General features: G+C 47.8%; 1 protein-coding gene across 4 annotated transcripts in view; it reads right to left on the bottom strand.

The window, feature by feature from the left end:
• Positions 1 to 23,309, bottom strand: part of PC (pyruvate carboxylase) — a 108,641-nt gene extending 85,332 nt beyond the window's left edge. The window contains exons 1-4 of one of the 4 annotated variants that reach the window (XM_030918640.1): positions 23,247 to 23,269; positions 22,796 to 22,923; positions 19,207 to 19,394; positions 17,043 to 17,082 (exon numbers count right to left, since the gene is read on the bottom strand). Coding sequence is in view for 1 of the 4 variants with exons in the window: in XM_030918639.1 (XP_030774499.1) it covers positions 17,043 to 17,082; positions 22,796 to 22,923 (168 nt within the window). In the remaining 3 variants the exon portion in view is untranslated. Of the gene's footprint in view, positions 1 to 17,042; positions 17,083 to 19,206; positions 19,395 to 22,795; positions 22,924 to 23,246 lie in introns of all 4 variants that reach the window. The other 3 variants (XM_010366377.1, XM_030918639.1, XM_010366380.2) reach the window with 3 other exon arrangements.
• Between the last annotated feature and the right edge of the window lie 470 nt (positions 23,310 to 23,779).

Raw genomic sequence — 23,779 nt, 5'->3', positions numbered from 1 at the left:
GACAGGAGAATCATTTGAACCTGGGAGGCAGAGGTTGCAGTGAGCTGAGATCACACCACTGCACTTCAGCCTGGGCGACAGGGGAAGACTCTGTCCTAAAAAAAAAAAAAAAAAAAGTTCCCAGCAGGGTTACTCCTGAGAGAGAAAAAAAAAACAAAAAGCAGACCAAGGGCTTCTTGGCAACAGGGCAACAGAATGGATCAACCCACTGTGGATATTCATTCAATGGAAAGCTCTATGGCAGTGAACATGAACAAAGCCATGCGCATCCACATGGATGAATCGCAAATGTAATGCTGAGTAAGTCACAGAAATCTACTGTAGGATTCCAGGTCCAGGTGCTCAAAACCAGGCAAAATTCAACAATAAGTTATTCAGAGGTTGGCTATCGGTGGGAAAACTAACAAGAACAAAATAATAAATATCACAGAAGTCAGAATAGCTGGGGTGCCAGGTGTGGTGGCTCACACCTGTCATCCCAGCACTTTGGGAGACTGAGGCGGGCGGATCACCTGAGGTCAGGGGTTCAAGACCAGCCTGGCCAACATGGCGAAACTTTGTCTCTATTAAAAATACAAAACTACAAAAATTAGCTAGGCATGGTGGCACACACCTATAGTCCCAGCTACTCACAAGGCTGAGGCAGGAGAATCACTTGAACCCAGGAGGCAGAGGTTGTAGTGAGCCGAGATGACACCACTGCGCTCCAGCCTGGACAGCAGAGTGGCGAGATTCCGTCTCAAGGGGGAAAAAAAAAGGAATAGCTGAGGGAAGGGACTTCAACCAGGGAGGGAACATAGGGGGCTTATATGGTCCTTACCTTAACCTGGGGATGGGAACACAGATGTTCATTTTACTATTTTGTTTTCACATACACATATGTTTTAAATATGTCTTCTGTAAGTGTGGGATTTTGCAATAAACAAATGGTAAAATGAAAAAAAAAACCCATGCAATGGCACACAGAGTACTGCAGACTTTTTATCTGTGCTGACATGGGACGATTTCCAAGATACACTGATAAATGAAAAGGGCATGGAGCAGAAAGGGCACAGGAGAAAACAAACAATAGAAATATGTTTCTACATATTTAGAATATTACAGGCGCGGTGGCTCACGCCTGTAATCCCAGCACTTTGGGAGGCCGAGGCAGGTGGATCACGAGGTCAGGAGATCAAGATCATCCTGGCTAACATAGTGAAACCCCGTCTCTCCTAAAAATACCAAAAAAATTAGCCAGGCGTGGTGGCAGGTGCCTGTAGTCCCAGCTACTTGGGAGGCTGAGGCAGAAGAATGGCATGAACCCAGAAGGCGAAGTTTGCAGTGAGCAGAGATCGTGCCACTGCACTCCAGCCTGGGCGACAGAGCGAGACTCCGTCTCAAAAAAAAAAAAAGAAAAAGAAAAAAAGAATTATGTTTCTATTTCAAAGAGTATACCACCTCCAAAAGGATAGACAAGATAATTCAACCAGAAGTGGCCTCCTGGGAAGGGAACCGGTTTACTGGGGAGAGAGAAAAAATGAGACTTTTATACATTGCAATGTTTGTACCAGGTGCAAGTATTACGTAGCTGAACTGAATACCCTTTTTTTTTTTTTTTTAAGTTAAACACTAACTTTTTGGATTACCTCTTGGTAACCTGCTAGAAGACTATTAGGTTCAAAGGCAGCATCTCTGAGGAGTTACCTAGGTCATACCTGGGCCTCCTTTGCCCCATCAGTAACTGGTACATCAGACCTGTTCTCAGCATGGAAGGCACTCCACCGTCTCAAATGATTTCAGTGGCAGGGTAGAACTCCAGCCCACCCAAGCCCAGGGTTCCACAGAGACCCCTTGGTTGGACTCCGTCAGTGACTAAACCTTTGGGCTTACGCTGCTGGGCTGGCTGGGCTGGGACACAAATCTCGCAGATGCAGCGGCTGAAGTGTCCTTTTGAGGCCATAAATCCACTAGGAATGGCTGCATTTGCCCTTTAGCCCAGAAGTATCCTTAACCTGGCCCTGGGGGAAAAGCCTCTTTAAAGTTCTCTCCAGCTGGAGAAGCTAGCCATCCGGGGGAGGAAAACTGATTCAGAACTGCAAAAACCACAAAGAAAGAAGCCAGATACAGGACCAGACACAGATCTTTTCTTGGAAGGTAAATCCCTTATCTTGTGAATTGAGTCTCAATGTATGTCCCCTGTTGGCGGCAAATGCCCTGTCTTTTCTGCACACCAAAACGCATTCCGAAGTCCCAGCACAGGAACTATGGGTATCAAGAAGTAGTTGGGAGAAAAACAGAAACAAGAGTTCTTAATTCATATTTTGTGTCTGCTAGGAGAATCCTTCTCTCTAAAATACCTCTCCCACCATGCACCTAAAAAATCCAATGGAAAACCTAAACCTCTTAAATCTAACACCTACAAATACATTGTTTTGGTCAGTGTAAATCTGTTTGCTAGAAAGCAGTTTCAGCTTCCACCTATCCTGCCCTGGAAGCAAGGGGGAAAGCTCCAAGTACCCTGAAGGTGTCTCTCTCCTGACAGCTCTTCCAGAGGCCTCAGCCCTTCAGCCTAGGCTTACCAAACAGCAAGCGGCCCACCACAGATGAGATGCAACTGTCTCAACCAGAAACCATCAGATCAGGAGAAATGGGAGGCACTAAGAGCCAAGAACTGGGGAAAATCAGCTCAAGAATCTTCAGGCCCTACCAGACCTTTCTCCTCTCTGGGTACATTTTCTCTGGGTAAGTCTCAAAGCCCATTGCTCTGGTCTCAAGCTGTCTCAATTTTCTCAGGAAATGCTGAGTTGGGCTTAAAAGCCCACCATCCCCAAAGATGATGCCCTGGCCCAATTCTCTATTTCTTTTCTATTTGTCTCTCCACTTTTCCTGACCTCAGGTCTTGGAGTCAGCTCCCTTTAGCTAAATAAATGGGGTGGCTTTTTCCACCTGCATTTCAAGATAAAGACTGAGCTGCAATTTAGAGATCTCCAATCCCTTCCTCTACTTGGCCCATGACAACTTTTCTTCTGTGACACTTTATATTTGCCGCCTCCTTCCCATTGCAACCACTTCCTTAACCTCCACTTGCATCACTCCGGAATGTCCGAGTTATTCCCTGCCGCGCTAGTCCCCACCCAACCTTTGCCTCTTCCCATTCCCAGGCAGCCACCCACTCCGTCCAGAGGTTTTCCAAAATCCCATTCACCTCTGGGTAGTCCTGGCTCAAGCATCTCAGGGGCTTCTTATTGTCTCAAATCCCAACACGCAGCTGGAGTTCACAGAATGAATTTCCAGCCCTAATGCTCACTATGCCCCATCAGCACATTCCAACATTGCTTCCAAAGCGCTAGGCCCTGAGGATTCCACAGCCGTCAACGCAGGCACAGCCTACACCCTTGCCGGCTTCCCATTGCCTTCCTCCACACCAGCAAGGCTGGGGCATCACCCTCTGTCTCATCACCATGGCCTCACTCCCTTGCCGCTGCCCGGGGGCACCCCCCTCCTATGAACTCAAATATCACACGCGAGGACCAGCTCTCCACTCACCTGAGAGAGTCCCCTCATCTCTCAGGACTTCAGACTCACATATTCTGCCCTCAAGGGGTTCCCTTCTAACTGTTCATCACTGGTCCCATTAACAGAGCCACCAATACAATATGTCCAAAGTGTCAGGCATATGACTGTGTTATTTCATTTGTACAGAACGAACATGTGTTATTTCATTTGCATAAAAGTTATTGCATTTGATCTCTACCCAACAGCCCCCACTGGTTGGTTTCCTCATCTATAAAATGGGGGCAGTAATAAAAGGAAGGAAGGTCTTAATGCCCTCATTTTATAGATGAGGAAACCAAGGCTTGAAGAAGCTAAGGAACTTGCTAATCGGAGCTAAGCCTGAATTCCACCCCGTCCCGCACTCCAGGGTCCATGCTCTTAACCCTGCTATGCCACTCCCCTGGTAATTTCCTATGTGTGTTTTCTTTTTGTTTTTGAGATACAGTCTCACCCTGTTGCCTGGGCTGGGGTACAATGGCATGATCTTGGCTCACTGCAACCTCTAACTCCTGGGTTCAAGTAATTCTCCTGCCTCAGCCTCCCACCACACCCAGCTAATTTTTTGTTATTTTAGTAGAGATGAAGTTTCACCATGTTGGTCAGGCTGGTCTCGAACTCTTGACCTCAGGTGATCCACTCGCCTCGGCCTCCCAAAGTGCTGGGATTACAGGTGTGAACCACTGCGCCCGGCCCCCTGTGTATGTTTATGCATTTAGCATCTCACCTGGCACAGAAGCAGGATCAATGAGGTCATTACTACTCTTCTACACTAGCCAGTCACTATGCAAGCATATATTTGGTCCAGCACGTGTACTCCTTCTCTCCCAACCACAGATAAACGACTCAGGGCAAGGCCGCCTTGTCAGATACTCCTGTAGCCTCGCAGCATGCAGTAAGGAGCTGTGCATACCCCAGACGCACAGTAAATGCTGAAGGAAAGAACCATTTCTTTTTTTTTTTTTTTTTTTTTTTTTTTTTTTTTTTTTGAGACGGAGTCTTGCTCTGCTGCCCAGGCTGGAGTGCAGTGGCCGGCTCTCAGCTCACTGCAAGCTCCGCCTCCCGGGTTCACGCCATTCTCCTGTCTCAGCCTCCCGAGTAGCTGGGACTACAGGCGCCCGCCTCGTCGCCCGGCTAGTTTTTTGTATTTTTTAGTAGAGACGGGGTTTCACCGTATTAGCCAGGATGGTCTCGATCTCCTGACCTCATGATCCGCCCGTCTCGGCCTCCCAAAGTGCTGGGATTACAGGCTTGAGCCACCGCGCCCGGCCAGAACCATTTCTTGGAATACTACACAGTAATAACTTGTCCTCCTTAAGCTACTCAGTCAAGTGAGGAAACTCAGGATTAGAAAATGGGGAATTCATTCTGCTAGATACTGAAATTGCCACTTAAGAATATCAGAAGTAAAAATGGACAGAAAGATGGCTCAGGTCAGCAAAAACACAAATAGCTATTTTGCAACCAGCTGGAATGGGGTAGTCAAAAGCCAGGAGGGCTGAAGAAAACCTTACAGTCCTACTGAAACAGCCTTGGGCAACATGGTAGGGAGAAGAGCCCTGCCTTAGATGGAGGTAGACTCCCAGTTGGCCAGAAGCCATGTGACAACAAATGGCTCTTATGATAAAAGCTGTAAACGTCCATAAAGTGATCAACTTCAGAAGGAAAGGGGAGGGTCTCAGGTTGGTCTTTTCAGCCCTGTGCACTGTAACACCCTGCCACACCATATCGTAACATCCTGTGGAACAGCAGCATATTCTGAGAACCTCAGGCCAGAATCTAGTTTGCTGCTGTCAGAGCTTGGCTATAACTCTTCCTAGTGAAGCTGAGAGAGACACTGAATCTCTCTGAACCTTGGGTCTGTGATCCACAAACAGCAAAACCACAACCATAACCAGTTCCAGGGAAAACTGGTTAATAAAATAAAACTAGCCAAGTGCTGTAGCTCATGCCTGTAATCCCAGCACTTCAGAAGGCCGAGGCAGGAGGATCGCTTGAGCTCAGGAGTTTGAGACCAGCCTGGGCAACATGGTCTTTACAAAAAATACAAAAATTAGCCACGCATGGTGGCACATGCCTGTAGTCCCAGCTACTCAAGAGGCTGAGGTGGGAGGATCATTTAAGCCTGGGAGGTCGAGGCTGTAGTGAGCTGTGATTACACCACTGCACTCCAGCATGGGTGACAGAGTGAGACCCTGTCTCAAAAAAAAAAAAAATCAGCCGGGTTGGTGGCACATGCCTGTAGTCTCAGCTACTCGGGAGGCTGAGGTGGGAGGATTGCTTGAGCCCAGGAGGTGGAGGCTGCAGTGAGCTTGGATGGTCCCACCGTACTCCAGCCTGGTGACAGAGCAAGACCCTGTCACAAAAAAAAAAAAGGACAGAAAGAAATGAAATAAAACTATAAAGTGCTACACACACATAAAGGATATTATCAACAACAGAACATCAGCAGTCAGCTCCATATGGTGTCCTGGAGTAACACTAGTTGAGATTAGACCTCAGTATTTGTTGATCCCCTGACGGTTAATGGGCAGGGGAGAGAGGCCACCATTATTGTTATTGGCAATTGCTCTATTTTTCTTGAGGTAAAGGGTGAATTCCCCTTTGCGAGCAAAACATCTTTTTCTGTATTGTAATTCCATTCTGCTATCTCCAAGCATTCAGTAAAATGTTGTGAAATGCCTGACAGCCCGTTTGCATCTTTAAGGCAGTAGGTATGAAGGGTGAAGCAACAGCCCTGGGGCAGGGAGAACTAGGCAACATGCAGAAGAGAACAGCTGGCCAAGGAAATAACCAAGCCAGACAGATGACATTCATTTAACATATGTTTTTCACTCCCTAACTATGTTCCAAACTTGGTGGAACACATAAGCATCCCTGGGGTATTTCTAGAAAAACCTCGGGAAGGGAACTCTGTAAAAGACAGGTCTTCTTTTTTTTTTTTTTTCTTTTTTTTTTGAGATGGAGTCTCACTCTGTCACCCAGGCACCCAGGCTCCCAGGCTGGAGTGCAGTGGCACGATCTCGGCTCATTGCAACCTCTGCCTCCCAAGTTCAAGCGATGATTCTCGTGCCTCAGCCTCCTAAGTAGCTGAGACTATAGGTATGCACCACCACTCCTGGCTAATTTTTGTATTTTGGTAGAGATGGGGTTTCACCATGTTGGTCAGGCTGGTCTCGAACTTCTGACCGCAGGTGATCCACCCGTCTGGGCCTCCCAAAGTGCTGGGATTATAGGCGTGAGCCACTGTGCCCGGCCTAAAGACAGGCCTTCCTACAGGTCAAGGAAGCTTGACTAATGGTTATTAGGGATTATTAGGGATTAAATTGAAAAACTGTCCCTGAAGACAAAGAGGTCAGGGCCGTCTAAGACTCAAAAGTCCAATAATTACAGTTGAAGGTTTTGCCTTCAACAGGGTTCATCCCACTGCCTTCTGGCTCCCACGGTTTCTGAGGAGAAATGAGCTGTTAATCTGATCAAAGATCCTTTGTACAAGATAAGTTGCTCATCTCTTGCTGTTTTCAAGATTCTTTGTCATTTGACACTTTAGTTATGAAATATCTTGGTGTGACTGGGGCCTATCATGGGGAGGGGGGAGGAGTGAGGGATTGCATTGGGGAGTTATACATGATATAAATGATGAATTGATGGGTGCTGACGAGTTGATGGGTGCAGCACACCAACATGGCATAAGTATACATATGTAACAAACCTGCACGTTATGCACATGTACCCTAGAACTTAAAGTATAATAAAAAATAAATAAATAAAAAGAAAAAATAAATAAAAATAAAAATAAAAAAATAAAAAGAAAAATAAAAATAAAACTGCAGAATTGTCCCCTATTCCTCTCTCCTCCACCTCCTTTGTCCCATTGCTCAATAAATCAGATATTTTGCCTCAAAAAAAAAAAAAAAAAAAGAAATATCTTGGTGTGGATCTCTGATATTCATCCTTATTGGAGTTCACTGAGTTTCTTGAGTGGGTCAGTTATTGTTTTTCATCAGCTTCTGGCCATTCTTTCTGACCCTTTCTCTCCTCTCCTTCTAGGACTCTCATCATGCATATGTTGATTTGCATGACGGTGCACCATGGGTCTCTGAAGCTGTTAACTTTCCTTCATTCTTTTTTTTTTTTAGACGGAGTCTCATTCTGTCCCCCAGGCTGGAGTGCAGTGGCGCGATCTCGGCTCACTGCAAGCTCTGCCTCCCAGGTTCACGCCATTCTCCTGCCTCAGCCTCCTGAGTAGCTGGGACTACAGGCGCCCGCCACTGCGCCCAGCTAATTTTTTGTATTTTTAGTAGAGACGGGGTTTCACCATGGTCTCGATCTCTTGACCTTGTGATCCGCCCGTCTCAGCCTCCCAAAGTGCTGGGATTACAGGTGTGAGCCACACTGCACCCAGCCCCTTCATTCTTTTTTCATTCTCAGCCTGAAAAATCTCAAGGTATCCACCTTCAAGCTTGCTGATTTTTTTCTGCCTGCTCAAATCTGTTCAGCCTCTAGAGAATTTTTCATGTCAGTAACTGTACTGTTCAACTCCAGAATTTCTGGGGTTTTTTGGTTTTTTTTTTTTGAGACAGAGTCTTGCTCTGTCACCCAGGCTGGAGTACAGTGACGTGATCTCAGCTCACTGCAATCTCCATCTGCCAGGTTCAAGCGATTCTCCTGCCTCAGCCTCCCAAGTAGCTGGGACAACAGGTGCGTGCCACCACACTCAGCTAATTTTTTGTATTTTTAGTAGAGATGGGGTTTCACTGTGTTAGCCAGGATGGTCTCGATCTCCCGACCTCGTGATCCATCCACCTTGGCCTCCCTCTATTTGGTGAGGCATTCCTCTCACATTTTCCTCAAGCTCTTTAGACATATTTAAAATAGTTGATTTAACATCATTGTCTATGAAGTCCAACATCTGGGCTGGAAAAAACTGTGTCTTTCCCTGTGTATGAACCATACTTTCTTGTTTCTTTGCATGCCTCGTAACTTTTTGTTGAAAACAAGGATAATTTTTTTCTGCAATTTTTCCTGAATAAATGTGTCTTAGATTGTTGCAAGCCTTTGGTTAATATCTCAAGTTCTGAAAAAGTTGGTTTTGATCATTTTTGCCAGTTTTCTCATTCCTTTTAATAGAGGAACAGCTTTTATGAAGTCCTCACTCCAACACTCCCCAGCAATCTGTATCTCATATGGCATTTACAAAGAGGTTTTCATCCCCCAAAACAATTTTTTGGAAAAGAGGGGTAAAAAAGTAGAACTCTGAGAGTTAAGTACCTAGTACTCGACCTTAAGCCCCAAGTAGTGTTATGAATTGCACCCTTCTCTATTTAGATTTTTTAAATTGATAACTTAAAATTAAAACATACTACAAAGAAAAAATACTACATAGAAAATTTTGGCCGGGCGCGGTGGCTCACGCCTGTAATCCCAGCACTTTGGGAGGCCGAGGCGGGCGGATCACAAGGTCAGGAGATCGAGACCACGGTGAAACCCTGTCTCTACTAAAAATACAAAAAAAAAAGCCGGGCGCCGTGGCGGGCACCTATAGTCCCAGCTACTCGGGAGGCTGAGGCAGGAGAATGGCGGGAACCTGGGAGGCGGAGCTTGCAGTGAGCCGAGATAGCGCCACTGCACTCCAGCCTGGTGGACAGAGCGAGACTTCGTCTCAAAAAAAAAAAAAAAAAAAAAAAAAAAAAAAAAAAAAAAAAGAAAATTTTTTAAACACATAATTTCGTAACTCCAGCAACCTGAACAAATTGTTGGTATAGCATTCCAAAATAACAAAAAATGAGATATTACACATTCTGTTTTATAATATATATTTTTTGTGTAAAGGCATCATAGCTCTTGTCCCGCGGTAATAAATTTAGAGTGACAGCTTGATTAGGAGACATGAGCTATTTTTAAAGGCTGCATCATACGACACGGAACAGACTTCATATGTAGCAACCATTTTCTGATGTACGTTTTAGTGATTTCCCAACTTCTGCCATCACCTCATACGTTTGCATGCTTGTCCCATGATGCCACAGGTTGCATTTCTAGAACTGGAACTGCTGTGTTAAATGACTTTAAGTTTTAGGTTTAATCTTCTCTCCACCCCCCAGGCATTTAATACCAGTCCTATGGTGAGGCACATTTTCCTTTCTCTCTGAGAGCAGAGTGGCCACTCACTGACATCACTGCCTTCATTTACTATACGGTCAGCCCTCTGTATCTGTGGGTTCCACATCCACTAATTCAACCAACTGGGGATCAAACGTATTCAAAAAAGCAAAATAAAAAATGACAATACAACAATAAAAAATAATACACATAAAAACAATACAGTATAAGAACTATTTACATGGCATTTACATTGGATTGGGTATTTTAAGTTATCCAGAGATGATTTAAAGTACATAAGATGATACGCATAGGTTATATGCAAATACTATGCCATTTTCTATCAAGCACTTGAGCATCTTGGAGGATTATGGCATCAATAGAGGCTCTTGGAACCAGTCCCCAGAGGATACCAAGAAACAACTGTGCTATTAAATACTGTATCTCACAGTGCTCCTTTACCACCTGAAAGGGGAACACAGCCACAGGTGAGGACAGACTGTACTTAAAACTCCGGCAGAAGTTGGACATGGTGGCTTATGCCTGTAATCCCAATACTTTGGGAGGCCAAGGCGGGCAGATCACCTGAGGTCAGGAGTTGGAGACCAGCCTGATCAATATGGAGAAACCCCGTCTCTACTAAAAATACAAAGTTAGGAGGGCGTGGTGGTGGGTGCCTGTAGTCTCAGCTACTCAGGAGGCTGAGGCAGGAGAATGGAGTGAACCCGGGAGGCAGAGCTTGCAATGAGCCGAGATCGCGCCACTGCACTCCAGTCTGGGTGACAGAACGAGACTCCATCTCAAAATAAAATAAGTAAATAAAAATAATAAATACATAAATTTCTATTGCTTATAAATTACTTAGAATAAGGTTATTTTTGTTATAGCAGCCCAAAGGGACAATGTATTTTACCACAATTTTTTTAAATGTGGGACAAAAAACTCATGCAGTGCAAAAACCTCAGTCAGTCTCCTGCCAATTTCTCCCCCAAATGTCCTTTTCTTGTCACTCTACAAACCTCTGCTCTTACTCACACGGGGCCACATGTGCATCAGACATCAAAGGAGAGGTCAAATTGCATTAATGATTCTCAACCAGGTCCACTCACCACCTACAAGCTTCCTGGGGCCATCTCCAGTGACCAGGACAGGAAAGCAATTCTGCATCTAGTTATTATCCAAGATGCAGATTTCTAACAAGAATTTGATGGCAATGGCCTCTCCAAAGATTGGTAGCTCTCCACCGGGAGGTTAGAGAGAGGCCAGAATTCTCACCATTTCCAAGGGGGTAAACTGAAGAACATGAAAAAGGTGGCACTGGTTCCAGATGCCGTAATTTCTTGGTAACCAGGCGTGATCAGAAAGCAAGAACTCGTAAGTACCACTCTCTCTTTCTCTCTATTTGCAAAGGTTTAAGAGATGGGAGGAAACTCCAGACATGGACTCAGAAGGCTGGGACTCAAATTCTAGACCTGGTGGGTCACTGACGTGATTTTACAACTAGTCCTTGGTAGGAGAAAGCCTTGGGAGATACAGAGAATCTACAGAAATCTAAACTGTATCTATTTTGTATTTAGTTCCACCTATTTTTGTGGCCATACTGCATAACAAAAAGGAAGCCTTAAATAGATTAACTGAATTCAAATGGTTTGGGGTGGGGGTCAGAACAGAAAAGTCACATTGGATGAGAAGAGGAAGAGATTAGTAATGTGATACTTCTATTTGAGGCACAGGGGCTGTGAGACCATCACCATTTGGAGGCAACATGGTGGCAATGGAGCAGGCTCTGCTTAGCAGTTAGATTCAAAGTCCAGTCTCATCCCGGCCAGGGGTCTCTTTAATTACAAAGAAAATGTCATCCGGTTGAGAAACAAAGGCCAAAAGTTGATTAGAAAAATAATTTACTATACTTTAAAGTAATGTATTGATTTCCTTATTAGGTAAGCTTCTCTAATTCCAGGAAGATATCAGATTAAATATAGACAAGGCTAGGAAAATAAAAACCATAGTATTTATATTTTTGTGTTAAGAAATCTGTGTGTTATCTGTTACTTTACGTACTCTAAAAGAATATGGTCTGTTTCGAATAGCAAATCAGTCTTGAGATTCCAATTAAAACATGTAACTGAGGCCAGGTGTGATGGCTCACATCTGTAATCCCACAATTTTGGGAGGCTGAGGCAGGTGGATCGCTTGATAGCAGTTTGAGACCAGCCCTGGCAACAGAGTGAAATCCCATCTCTACAAAGAAAAATTTTTAAAAGGCCAGGTGCAGTGGCTCGCGCCTGTAATCCCAGCACTTTGGGAGGCCAAGGCGGGTGGATCACAAGGTCAGGAGTTTGAGATCAGCCTGGCCAATATGGTGAAACTCTGTCTCTATTAAAAATACAAAAATAAGCCGGGTGTGGTGGCCCGCGCCTGTAGTCCCAGCTACTCAGGAGGCTGAGGCAGAATCCCTTGAACCCGGTAGGCGGAGGCTGTAAGTGAGCCAAGATCATGAAACTGCACTCCAGCCTGAGCAACAGTGAGACTCTAACAAAAAAAAAAAAAATTTTTTTTAAATCAGCCAGGCATGATGTGCATGCCGTGGTCCCAGCTAGTCAAGAGGCTGAGATGGGAGGATCGCTTGAGCATGGGAGGTCGAGGCTGCAGTAAGCCATGATCACATCAGTGCAGGCCAGCCTGGGAGACAGAGCAAGACCCTGTCTCAAAACAAAAAACATATAACTGAGTAGTTAGTTTAGACGTGTGATTTTACATAGAAATTTTACTAAGTTTAAAATCAGTACTGGCAGATGACAAACACATGAAAAGATACTCAACATCATTATCATTAGGAAAATTGAAACCATGAGATACCACCATATACCTTTCTAAATGGCTAAAATTTAAAAGACTAACCATACCCAGTGTCGGGGAGGATGAAGAGAAACTGGGACTCTCACACACAGCTGGTAGGAATGTAAAATACTACAAATATATCAGAAAATTTGGCAGCTCAAGTTAAACATACATACAGCTACCACAGGATCCAGCCACTCCACTCCTAGGCATTTACCCAAGAGAAAAGGAAATATATGTTCACACAAAGACTTATACACAAATGTTCACAGCAGCTTTATTTGTAAATGCCAAAAAGTAGAAGCACCTGAGATGACCAACAAAGGTGACTTGATAGACTGTAATACCCATAAACAAAATCAGCAAAAAGAAGAAGAAGAAAAAAAAAAGGCTGGGTGTTGTGGCTCATGCCTGTAATCCCAGCACTTTGGGAGTCCCTGGCGGGGGGGATCACGAGGTCAGGAGATCGAGACCATCCTGACTAACACGGTGAAACCCCATCTCTACTAAAAATACAAAAATAAAAATGAACCGGGTATGGTGGCGGGTGCCTGTAGCCCCAGCTACTCGGGAGGCTGGGGCAGAAGAATGTCGTGAACCCAAGAGGCGGAGGTTGTAGTGAGCTGAGGTCACACCCTTGCACTCCAGCCTGGGTGACAGAGCGAGACTCCGTCTCAAAAAAAAAAAAAAAAAGACAAGCCTAAGCAACGCAGCAAGGTCTCATCTCTACTAAAGATTAATATACATATAATACATATAATATATATATTTATATATAATATATGTATGCCAGGCGTAGTAGCACACACCTGTAGTTCCAGCTACTCAGTGAGATGGGAAATCACTTGAGCCCAGAAGATCAAGGCTGCAGTGAGCTATGATCACACCACTATATTCCAGGTTGGGTGACAGAGCAAGAATCTGTCTAAAAAAAAAAAAAAGAAGGAAATGAACTATCAATACATGCAACAATATGGACATATCTCAAGATAATTATGTTGAGTAAAAGAATGCAGAGAAAAAAGAATATATACTGTATGAGTCAATTTATGTGAAATTCCAGAAAATGGAAACTAACCTATAGTAACAGAAAGCAGTTCCATGGTTTCTTGAAGAGTGCAGAGGCAGAGGGAGGAATTCCAAAGGTGATGAATGTGTTCACTCTCTGGACTGCGGTGATGGTTTCACAAGTGTATATATATGTTAAAACTTATCAAATTGTACACTTTAAATATGTGCAACTTATCTCAATACCCCAATAAAGCTGTTGAAAACACTAAAATGTATCATGCCTATAATCCCAGCACTTTGTGGAGGCCAAGGAGGGCTGATTGTTTGAGCTCAGGAGTTCAAGATGAACCCGGACAATGTGGTGAAACCCTGTCTGTACAAAAAGTACAAAAATTAGCTGGGTGTGGTGGCTTGAACCTGTAGTCCCAGCTACTCAGGAGTCTGAAAAGAGAAGATCACCCGAGCCTGGGAGGTAAATGTTGCAGTGAGCTGAGACTGTGCCACTGCACTCCAGCCTGAGTGACAGAATGAGACACTGTCTCAAAATAAACAAAAATAAATAAACATGGCCGGGCGCGGTGGCTCAAGCCTGTAATCCCAGCACTTTGGGAGGCTGAGACGGGCGGATCACGAGGTCAGGAGATCGAGACCATCCTGGCTAACACGGTGAAACCCCGTCTCTACTAAAAAATACAAAAAACTAGCCGGGCGCGGTGGCTCACGCCTGGAACCCCAGCACTTTGAGAGGCTGAGGCAGGCAGATCACTTGAGCTCAGGAGTTCGAGACCAGCCTGACCAACATGAAGAAACCCTGTCTCTACTAAAAATACAAAAAAACTAGCCAGTATGGTGGCACATGCCGGTAATTCCAGCTACCTGGGAGGCTGAGGCAGAAGGAGAATCGCTTGAACCAGGAGGCGGAGGTTGCAGTGAGCCAAGATAGCGCCACTGCACTCCAGACTGAGTGACAGAGTGAGACTCCATCTCAAAAAAAAAAAAAAAAAAAAAAAAAAAGCCCACTGAAAGTGACTGTTAAAATATCCTAGAATTGTAAACAGATCAGAAAGATTTATAGGCTACACTTACAAGCTAAACTTAAAAGACTAGCCCTTAAAAAAACTAGGTTCTGAATTCATAATTTTAGCACATTGAAAATCAATTGTTTTTGACCAAATTAATTTCTGTATAACGTTTGCATTACATAAAAATCCAGGGGTAAGAGTGGGTGTGGCATCCAAACCTCCCTCAGACATGCCACGCACCAGTCACCCGAAACTCACCAAGTCACTTAGTCTCTAGTCTCTCTGAACCTCTGGCTCCTCACCCATGGCAAGAGAGAAATATTTTCCAGAATAAATAATACAATTATTATTAATTATTTAGTATTAATATGTTTCATATTGATACACAGCATGTGCGTGAGAAGAGGCTCTCAGAGAAGTATAAAGTGATGTGCAAATATAAGAAATGGGCAGCATGTGTCACTTCGTAGCAATTGCAGCGCCCAGTGACAGACATGGGAAAGGTGACACACATCCCCAGAGGCTAAGTATGACTCAGCACAGCCAGGTCGTGGAATTTTCCCAAAGCCTCTTCGTGATGTCATGGTGGATGTCGTCAGGAGAGGAGCTGCCACAGAAGCAGTCAGGTCCTTCCACACACAGGCAGTGGAAATGTACTCCCAGCCATCCAGTGACCTCCCCGCCCCACCCCTTTCTCTGGTCTCGAGGCAAATCAGGACAGAGAGGTAACACAAGAGCAAGGAACCCGAGATAGTGCTGGGAGTACCTGGGGTAATGCCTTCAGGCATAACACTTAACAACACAACAAAGGGCCACATCCATGTCCCCCCAGGAGAAAGCTGAAGAGGAGGGGAGGCTGACAAGCTCAGACCACAGAGCCTTAGTCCCTAGGCAAAGCTCAACTCAGCAGAGCCTTGGGAATGGAGGAGCCAAACAAGCTTTGACAAATTACATGACCTGGAAGAAGAGGTCCCTTCTTGGTGACTGATTTTCCCTCTCTACTGATGGATCAAAGGGAAGACATCGATAAAAGATGGCAATCTTAAAAGAAGAAAAAAAAATGGTATCAGCATCTTGGATTCTGCTAACCAGCCTTCTCTAGGCTTCGGTTTCTTCAGTTCCGTAAGACAAGTGGTTTGGGGGGATTCTCCAACACGCCCACCTCTCATTGTAGGGGCGCAAGTAAGAGAAATAACATCCATCTCTATCAGCCAAGAATAAGAGGACAGAGCAAGCAGAGAGAGAACAAGGGGGTGAAACTTGTGGAGGGTGGAGTTCTTCCACATTATGACCATTCCCACCACGAGCCCATTGCCCTTACTCAACAGTAGCCTGCAGACGGCGCCTGCTGGCCCAAGACCTAGGTCCAAGGGAGGACTGTGGGAAATCTCACACAGGAAACCAGCTCCTGCGTCATGAAGGGTATCTGAGGAAAACCGAAAAAAACTCCTGTACCACTGAGCACTGGACATGAGCTCTGGAGAAAGTTGTCCCTGAGCCACAAAGTCCCCAAGGCCACAGCGGGCTTGAAGGGAAGAGCATTATTGTTGTCACAAATGCTGGGAGAGCACCTGGCTCCCTGGCTCGGCTGCTCCGGCAGATCAGCAGGGGAAGAGGCGACTGGACTAGCAGGGGACCGGCTGGAGGGCTGTGGAATTTAGGCTGAGGGGAGGCCACTGAATCTCCCAGGCACCTGCCACCAGGGAAATCCATGTTGGTGGAACCTTAAAAGCAGTAGAGGCCAGGTGCGGTGGCTCACACCTGTAATGTAATCCCGGCCAAGGAGGGCGGATGACCTGAGGTCAGGAGTTTGAGACCAGCCTGACCAACATGGTGACATCCCATCTCTACTAAATACAAAAATTAGCTGAGCGTGGTGGCACGCACCTGTACTCTCAGCTACTCTGGAGGCTGAGGCAGGAGAATCACTTGAACCCAGGAGGCGGAGGTTGCAGTGAGCCGAGATCACGCCACTGCACTCCAGCCTGGCAACAGAGCGAGACTCGTCTCAAAAAAAAAAAATCAGCCAGGCGTGGTGGCACATGCCTGTAAAATTTGCAGGGGAAGAAGGGGCAGGTTCCCTTTTCCCCGTTGTTACCGTGACTGGCAAAGGCTGAGCGTCACCCTCCGGGAACCCGTGTCAAGTGACTTTACAACCAGCTGGCAGAGCCACCTCGCACCCCAGCTGCCTGCTCTCCACGCTGACTCAAGGGGTCTTCTTAGAGGCCCCTTGGGATTCTTTCTGCCCAGCTTCCCCAGCTGATCATACCCTTCCAGAAGCAGGGCATTCTGCTTAGGCTGGCCAGATGCCAAATGGGGCCAGCAGGGAGCCAGATGTCACTTTCCTGTAAAAATCAAGAGCAACCGGAAACAGACAAGACTGCTTAAACGGATATTATCCAAAAATCAGAGCACAGCCTTTTTTTATTCATTGAGCTTAAGACCTGACATGCCAAACTGCTGGCATCCACAGCTGCTCCTGGGGAAGACCCCCACGCATCCCGCCAGCCTGGATTCAGGCACAGGACTTACCCTTAAGTGTTTGGTCAGCTCTCCAGAAGGCAGACAGTATCTAAAGCAAAAGAAAAAAACAGCATTACCCTCACTGCTCCAAGAACTTCCCAGAGAAAACAGGAGTGGCAAGAACATAGTTGATTTTTTTTGTTTTTTTTTGTTTTTTTTAAGACAAAGTCTGGCTCTGTCGCCCTGGCTGGAGTGCAGTGGCATGATCTTGGCTCACTGTAACCTCTGCTTCCTGGGTTCAACTGATTCTCCTGCCTCAGCCTCCTGAGTAGCTGGGATTATAGGCGCACGCCACCACGCCCAGCTAATTTTTTCAGTTTTAGTAGAGATGGGGTTTTGCCATGTTAGCTAGGCTGCTCTCAAATTCCTGACCTCGGGCGATCTGCCCAACTTGGCCTTCTGAAGTGCTGGGATTATAGGTGTGAGTTACCACACGCAGCCAAGAACACAGATTTTAGAACCCAGAGAACTTTTTCACTCTTGTTACCCAGGCTGGAGTGCAATGGCACGATCTCGGCTCACCACAACCTCTGCCTCCTGGGTTCAAGCAATTCTCCTGCCTCAGCCTCCTGAGGTAGCTGGGATTATAGGCATGCACCACCACGCCCAGCTAATTTTGTATTTTTAGTAGACACAGGGTTTCTCCATGTTGGTCAGGCTGGTCTCGAACTCCCGACCTCAGGTGATCCGCCCGCCTCGGCCTCCCAAAGTGCTGGGATTACAGGCGTGAGCCATCACGCCCGGCCAAGAACCGTTTCTTTGCTTCCATCTTGGGGGAGTCTCTGAGGGCACCAGGAGGGTACAGGTCTAGAAGCACCAGCTCTGCTGTCCCGCTGCCTGGACTGCACCCCTTGTTACTCTGACAGCAGCTCTGTAATCACTCCAAGTCTGTTTCCTCATCTGCAAAATGGGAATAATAACAACGCCCATCTCACAGCGTTCCAGGGAATGCCCAATGAGGCAGCACACGCACAGCACTGGCGCCATGCCTGGCACAGAGCACACACTGGGACGTTAACCGACAGGCTTGGTGGGAAGCACTTAAGTAAAACCCTTTTCTGACACCCACTAGACATAAATAAGAAGTTCTAGAAACAGCTCTTGTTTTATCTGAAGTGCTTTCTCTTCCTGCCCACTCCATCCAGCCTCAGGCCCGCTTTCTTTGCATCTCCGCAGAGCTGTCTCTAATCCTTCAGGAGCTCCCTCTGAATACTGGGACTCTGGTTCTTCTCTCACTCTGCAACTTGACACTAATAAGGAGCTGTCTTACGTGACCTGAAATGTGTTCCCTATTTCCTGGCTGTTTCCTCAAATCCTTTCCTGCAGAGACCCCTCCCTGCCACACTAAGAGTACACCTCGTGTTTATGCCCACGGGAGCCCACAGCTGGTATTGTGTGTTCACTTTTTGGAGTTTTATCGACTGCTTATTTCTGAAAAAGCCACACCTGCTCTAGCCACTAGTCAATGAACAGCAAAATGGAAACACAGGCCAGCAAGCTCAAATCCCTGTTCAGAGAAAACCAGCTGCCTTGGCAGATAATGTCAAGACTGAAATTCAATGTCTGGGGCACTCAAGTCAATAAAATATTTACTGAGCACATGCCTTGCACAAGGAACTGTATGTACACTCAGGCCCTGCCCACAAAGTGCCAAAAAGCAAGTTGTTGGGGGCTTGTTAAAAGAAGCAAAAATGGGATGGCACGTGAGACGCACTCCAGCAGTGAGCCTGCCTAGCCTGCCTGGCTGCGTGACTCTGGGCGAGTTATTTTACCTCTCTGTGTCTCACCTATGAGAGTCCACCATTTGTAAGAGATGGATCTAATAGTACATTTGTAATAGGGTTGTTGTGATAATCACATTATGTGTATGTAAGGGGCTTAGCAAGGCCGTCACCACCACACAGGAGTTGGCTTTTATTATTCATAACAATAAATCATTACTTATCACCATCATTGTTATGAAAAGAGAGCCCAGTCCAACTGAATAGAGTTGGCAAGCCTTCATAAAGTCCCATGTCTCGAAGAATAATTTAATTTTGACAGGACAAGATAAGAGGCAAGGCCCTGCAGAAAACAAAGTCACCAAGAACAAGAGCAGAGGGGGGACCGTGAGAAGTGAGTTTGGGGCAACAGTGACTAATCTCACTATGGGGGCTGACACAGAAGAGGGTACCTGCGGGGTCAAATGGAAGAAAGAGCCCAACAGGTGAAATCATATGAGAGAGTCTTGAACGCCAAGATGAGGCAAGCTTTTCATTCGGTAAGTAAGAGGAAATGGTTTATTCTTTTGGCCATTTCCCATCTTCCACCGTCAGGCCCGACTCCTTTGGCAAAGTGTCCACAGGTGAGACTAGAAGGGAGCTAAGAGAAAGAGAGGAAGGCATGGTCAGTCAGGCCCAGGTGAGGTTTCAGAGTGAGCAGGCAAAATGCCCCGCTGCTGTGAAGGACGCCTCTGGGTGAGAAACCTGCCCCGAAGTGGGAACTTTCAGGAAACAAGAATCGGTGCCCATTCAGATGGGGGCAGGACAATATTGGGAGGCAGCCAAAGAGAAAGCCATGCTCATCCTCAATGAAAATGTTGACCAGAGGCCGGGCGCGGTGGCTCACGTCTGTAATCCCAGCACTTTGGGAGGGTCAGGAGTTCGAGATCAGCCTGGCCAACATGGTGAAACCCCATCTCTAGTAAAGATACAAAAATCAGCCAGGCGAAAGGGTGGCGCCTATAATTCCAGCTACTCAGGAGGCTAAGGCAGGAGAACCGCTTGAACCCGGGAAGCAGAGACTGCAGTGAGCCAAGATGGTGCCACTGTACTCCAGGGTGGGCAACAAGACTCCATCTCTCAAAAAAAAAAAAAAAAACAAAACAGAAAATGTTGACCTGAATGAGGCCTCCAGCCCATGCAGAAGGTGCCAGTGAGAAATGTGGACTGCCAGATTTTCTGCCATACTGACCATGGTGCTGGCCATCCCTGCCACCCTGAAAGGTAACTCCTTTCCGTGTTCCCCATCTTTCACCCTTCTCTCCTCACTGGCTCCCCATTTGGCCCCTTTTCAACTAATTCACCCAAAACATTCATTAAGCACCTACTTGTTCTTGGCACTGTTAGGGACTGTGAGGACAGACAGAAGAGGGACACAGGGAACTGTGACTTGGGATGAGAGTAGTGAATCTGAGGTCCTGCCCTGCCACTGGTCCCAGAGCCCCCACGAGTGGTGGTCTTGAGAGGACAGGTACCTATCACAGCACCTGGGGCACGCACCGGAAGTGAGACCTGGTGAAAGCAAGGAGCAGGACAAAAAGGGGCAAAGGGCCTGGGGGACCCACTGTGGGCTACCAGAGGCAACCTTCCAGGGGAGATCCTGGAGGTGAGGACTGACACAGGGAACCGAGTCAGCCAGGCTGCAGCGGGCTTCAGTAGAAAGACAGAAGGCAATATGGCACATGAGGGTACACTGGGGTAAACTAAGGAAACTTTGGATGACAGCCTAAATTAATTCAAAAAGCAGATACTGAGCAACTGTAGTGAACAAAGCCGCTTCCCTAAGGGCAGAGCATGGCAGGGTGGAGGAGCCATTAGTAAACAAATGTCGGCTGCTTTCAGGGAGCTTACCAGAATACCATGGGATACAAACCACAGCTCAGGCCTGCAGCTGGGCCCTCAGAGCCCTGTCTGCCTTTCAGGCTTTTTTTGTTTTGGTTTGGTTTTTTGTCTTTTTTTGTTTTTTTGACAGGGAGTCTCACTCTGTCGCCCAGGCTGGGGTGCAGGGGTGCGATCTCAGCTCACTGCAACCTCCACCTCCCAGGTTCAAGCAATTCTCCTGCCTCAGTCTCCTGAGTAGCTGGGATTACAGGTGCCTGACATCACGCCTGGATAGTTTTTGTATTTTCCGTAGAAACGAGGTTTCACCATGTGGGCCAGGCTGGTCTGGAACTCCTGACCTCAGGTGACCCAACCGCCTCAGCCTCCCAAAGTGCTGGGATTAAAGGCATGAGCCACTGCGCCCAGCCCGGTCTACCTTTGCATCTAATCTTGCTTCCTCAGGTTGGCTTCCAGTCACTGACTTACCAGCACCTTAGCAAATCCTAGTGCCCTCACCTGGTTACATCTCCTGTAGAGGCCTCTTCCCAGTGACCAATCAAGTTTCTTACACCCAACAGTGAAGTTGTATCCTCTACATTCTCTTCCACCTTCCTCAGCCTTCCTCTTCCAGTTCTAATTGCTTGAAACCTCTGTAACTGGCCAGGTGTGATGGTTCATGCCTATAATCCCAGCACTTTGGGCTGTCGAGGCGGGCAGATCACCTGAGGTCAGGAGTTCAAGACCAGCCTGGCCAACATGGTGAAACCCCATCTCTACTAAAAATACAAAAATTAGCCAGGCGTGGTGGCATGTGCCTGTAATCCCAACTACGAGAGACTGAGGCAGGAGAATCGCTTGAACTCGGGAGGTGGAGGTTGCGGTGAGCCGAGATCACACCACTGCACTCCAGCCTGGGTGACAAGAGCGAAACTTCGTCTCAAAAACTTCTTTAACAAAACCTCTCCAGAATAAAACTTTCTAGCTGCTCAAATCCAATCACTGCTTCTCCACTGCCAGTGACATCAAAAAGAGGTCCACCACTCACCTCCTCCACGAAGCCTTCCTAAGCCCATCTCCTTCCAGGCCATTTCTCCTGTCTTGCTTTAGTGTGTGATTTACTGGCCTCTACTGAACTTCCTCTTCCATGTCCTCCTAGGGCCAATACCTCGCCCACTAGGCTCTCTACAAACATCTGCAGCAGACTGTCTTGCTGCTTAGGTTTTGTTTATTTTTCTCTCCCCCAATCGGTTTGCCAGCAGTTGTAGGACAAGGATTGACCTCATCGCCCACGCTGTCTCTCAGCCCCGTGTAGGGATAGGAACACTGTAGGTGTGCAAAAGAATGTGATTAAGAGTTCAACGGTTAAGGAGAGCGTGCAGGCAGGAAGCTGTAGCTGCAAGTGAGAGAAATGCTGAGCACATCCACCCCCAGCACAAGTGTTTGCATCACATACAAGGATAGGGTGCCTTGGGGGAGGCCAGCCAGGGCTGCTGGTGGCAGTGGGTACGGGAGCAACAGGGAGGCAGATGGCAGGCACTCTGGAGGTTCTGGTTGTCATCAGCAAGTGTTGGTACTTCTCTGAGCCTGTTTTCTCAGCTGGAGAAGGGGTAAGGAGCCCTGGCCTACCTCTTCTCACAAAACAAGACACAATCTGATTTTTAAGAATTTCAGGCCAGGCACGCACATAATCTCACCACTTTGGGAAGCCAGGGCAGGCCCCTCGCTTGAGCGTAGGAGTTCGAGACCAACCTGGGCAAAATGACGGAAGCTCATCTCCACCAAAAAATACAAAAATTAGCTAGGCGTGGTGGCGCCCGCATGTAGTCCCAGCACTGGGGTACTGTGGCAGGAGGGTCGCTTGAGCCCGGGAGGTCGAGGCTGCAGTGAGCCGAGATCGCGCCACTGCACTCCAGCCTGGGTGGGTGACAGCAAGACCCTGTCTAAAAAAATAAAAGAAAAGAATCTCAAAGTTGCCAGGGACCTAGGGGCTTGGCTTCCGACTCTGATGCGCTTTGTAAACTACTAAAAGCTGGAGAAATAAGGGGCTGAGCTCAGCCCCACCTCCCGCCTTGGGCGAATCACTGCGTCTGGGCGCCTGGAGCTTCCCCGTCTGAAACAAAGTGGAAGATCCTACGGGAGGCGGAGTGCGAGCGCCGGGAACAAGGAAAGCCCTCGCCTTACACGCCGCGGCTTCCTGCAGAGCTGAGCCACATCCAGTACGATGGGGACAACTTGGGCTCCCGATCCTGACAGCCTTGGGTTCGAACCCTCAGGGATCTCGCGCGAGGCGCTTTAGTCAGTTTCTCCATCTGCAAAATGGGCCCGAGAGCAAGAATGAGGCAGCCCGCGGGAGGACGCAGCAGACGGGCGCTTGGGTGCTGGAGACGGGGGCGGGTCCGGGGGCGGGTCCAGCCGGCCGAGCCCCCGCGCGAGGGGGAAGGGCGGCGCACTCCGCGTCGCGCACCGCGCGCCGCTCGCCGCCGTCTCCTCCAGCCGTCACTCGCGGAGCCCGCACCGCCTCTGCGCGCGCGACCCTTACATAAACGTCCCTCGCGGCGGCGGCGGCGGCGCACGTCCACCCGCTCCGACCCGCGGCGGGAAGAGGACCATGCGGAGCGCGGCGGACACTCACCTCCTCGCCGCTGCCAGTCCTCGCCGCCGCCTCCACCGCCGCTGCCTCCACTGACAGAGAACAGCTGCGGTCTCCGTGCAACCGAACTTGCTGCAGTCCCAGCCCCGCCTTACGGACTTCCTATTGGCCCAGGCAGCCCAACCCCTCCCGTTATTGGGCGGTGTTCTCCGTCACTCCTCGCCCCTAGGCTGTGGACTCCTCCCTGCGCCCGCCTGTCCGTCACGTTTAAGCCTTGGCGCCCCACGTCAGCCCCGCCCCTCCCGTCCCCGGCAAGCGCCTGGATTAGTGGCGAGGCTGGGAGAGCCCGCCCCTGGCGCACCACCGCCTACTCCCTTGTCTGGGGAGCCTCACGTGGGCCGCCGAACCCTGGCCGACGCCCGCAATAGGCGGAAGTGGCCGGGCTGCGACTTGCAGTTATTGGCTGTCGGCGGGGGTGGGGACGTTCGATTCATTCACCCGAGTAGCACGTGTTTCCCGAAGCTGCAAGCATAACAGATCGCACTGGGGCTCAGGCATCCCGGCTAGACGCAGAT

This window comes from Rhinopithecus roxellana, chromosome 15 (genome assembly GCF_007565055.1).
Source record: "Rhinopithecus roxellana isolate Shanxi Qingling chromosome 15, ASM756505v1, whole genome shotgun sequence".
Classification (NCBI taxonomy): domain Eukaryota; kingdom Metazoa; phylum Chordata; class Mammalia; order Primates; family Cercopithecidae; genus Rhinopithecus; species Rhinopithecus roxellana.
Note: the sequence above shows the minus strand (reverse complement) of the source record. Positions and strands in the feature narration are given on the sequence as shown.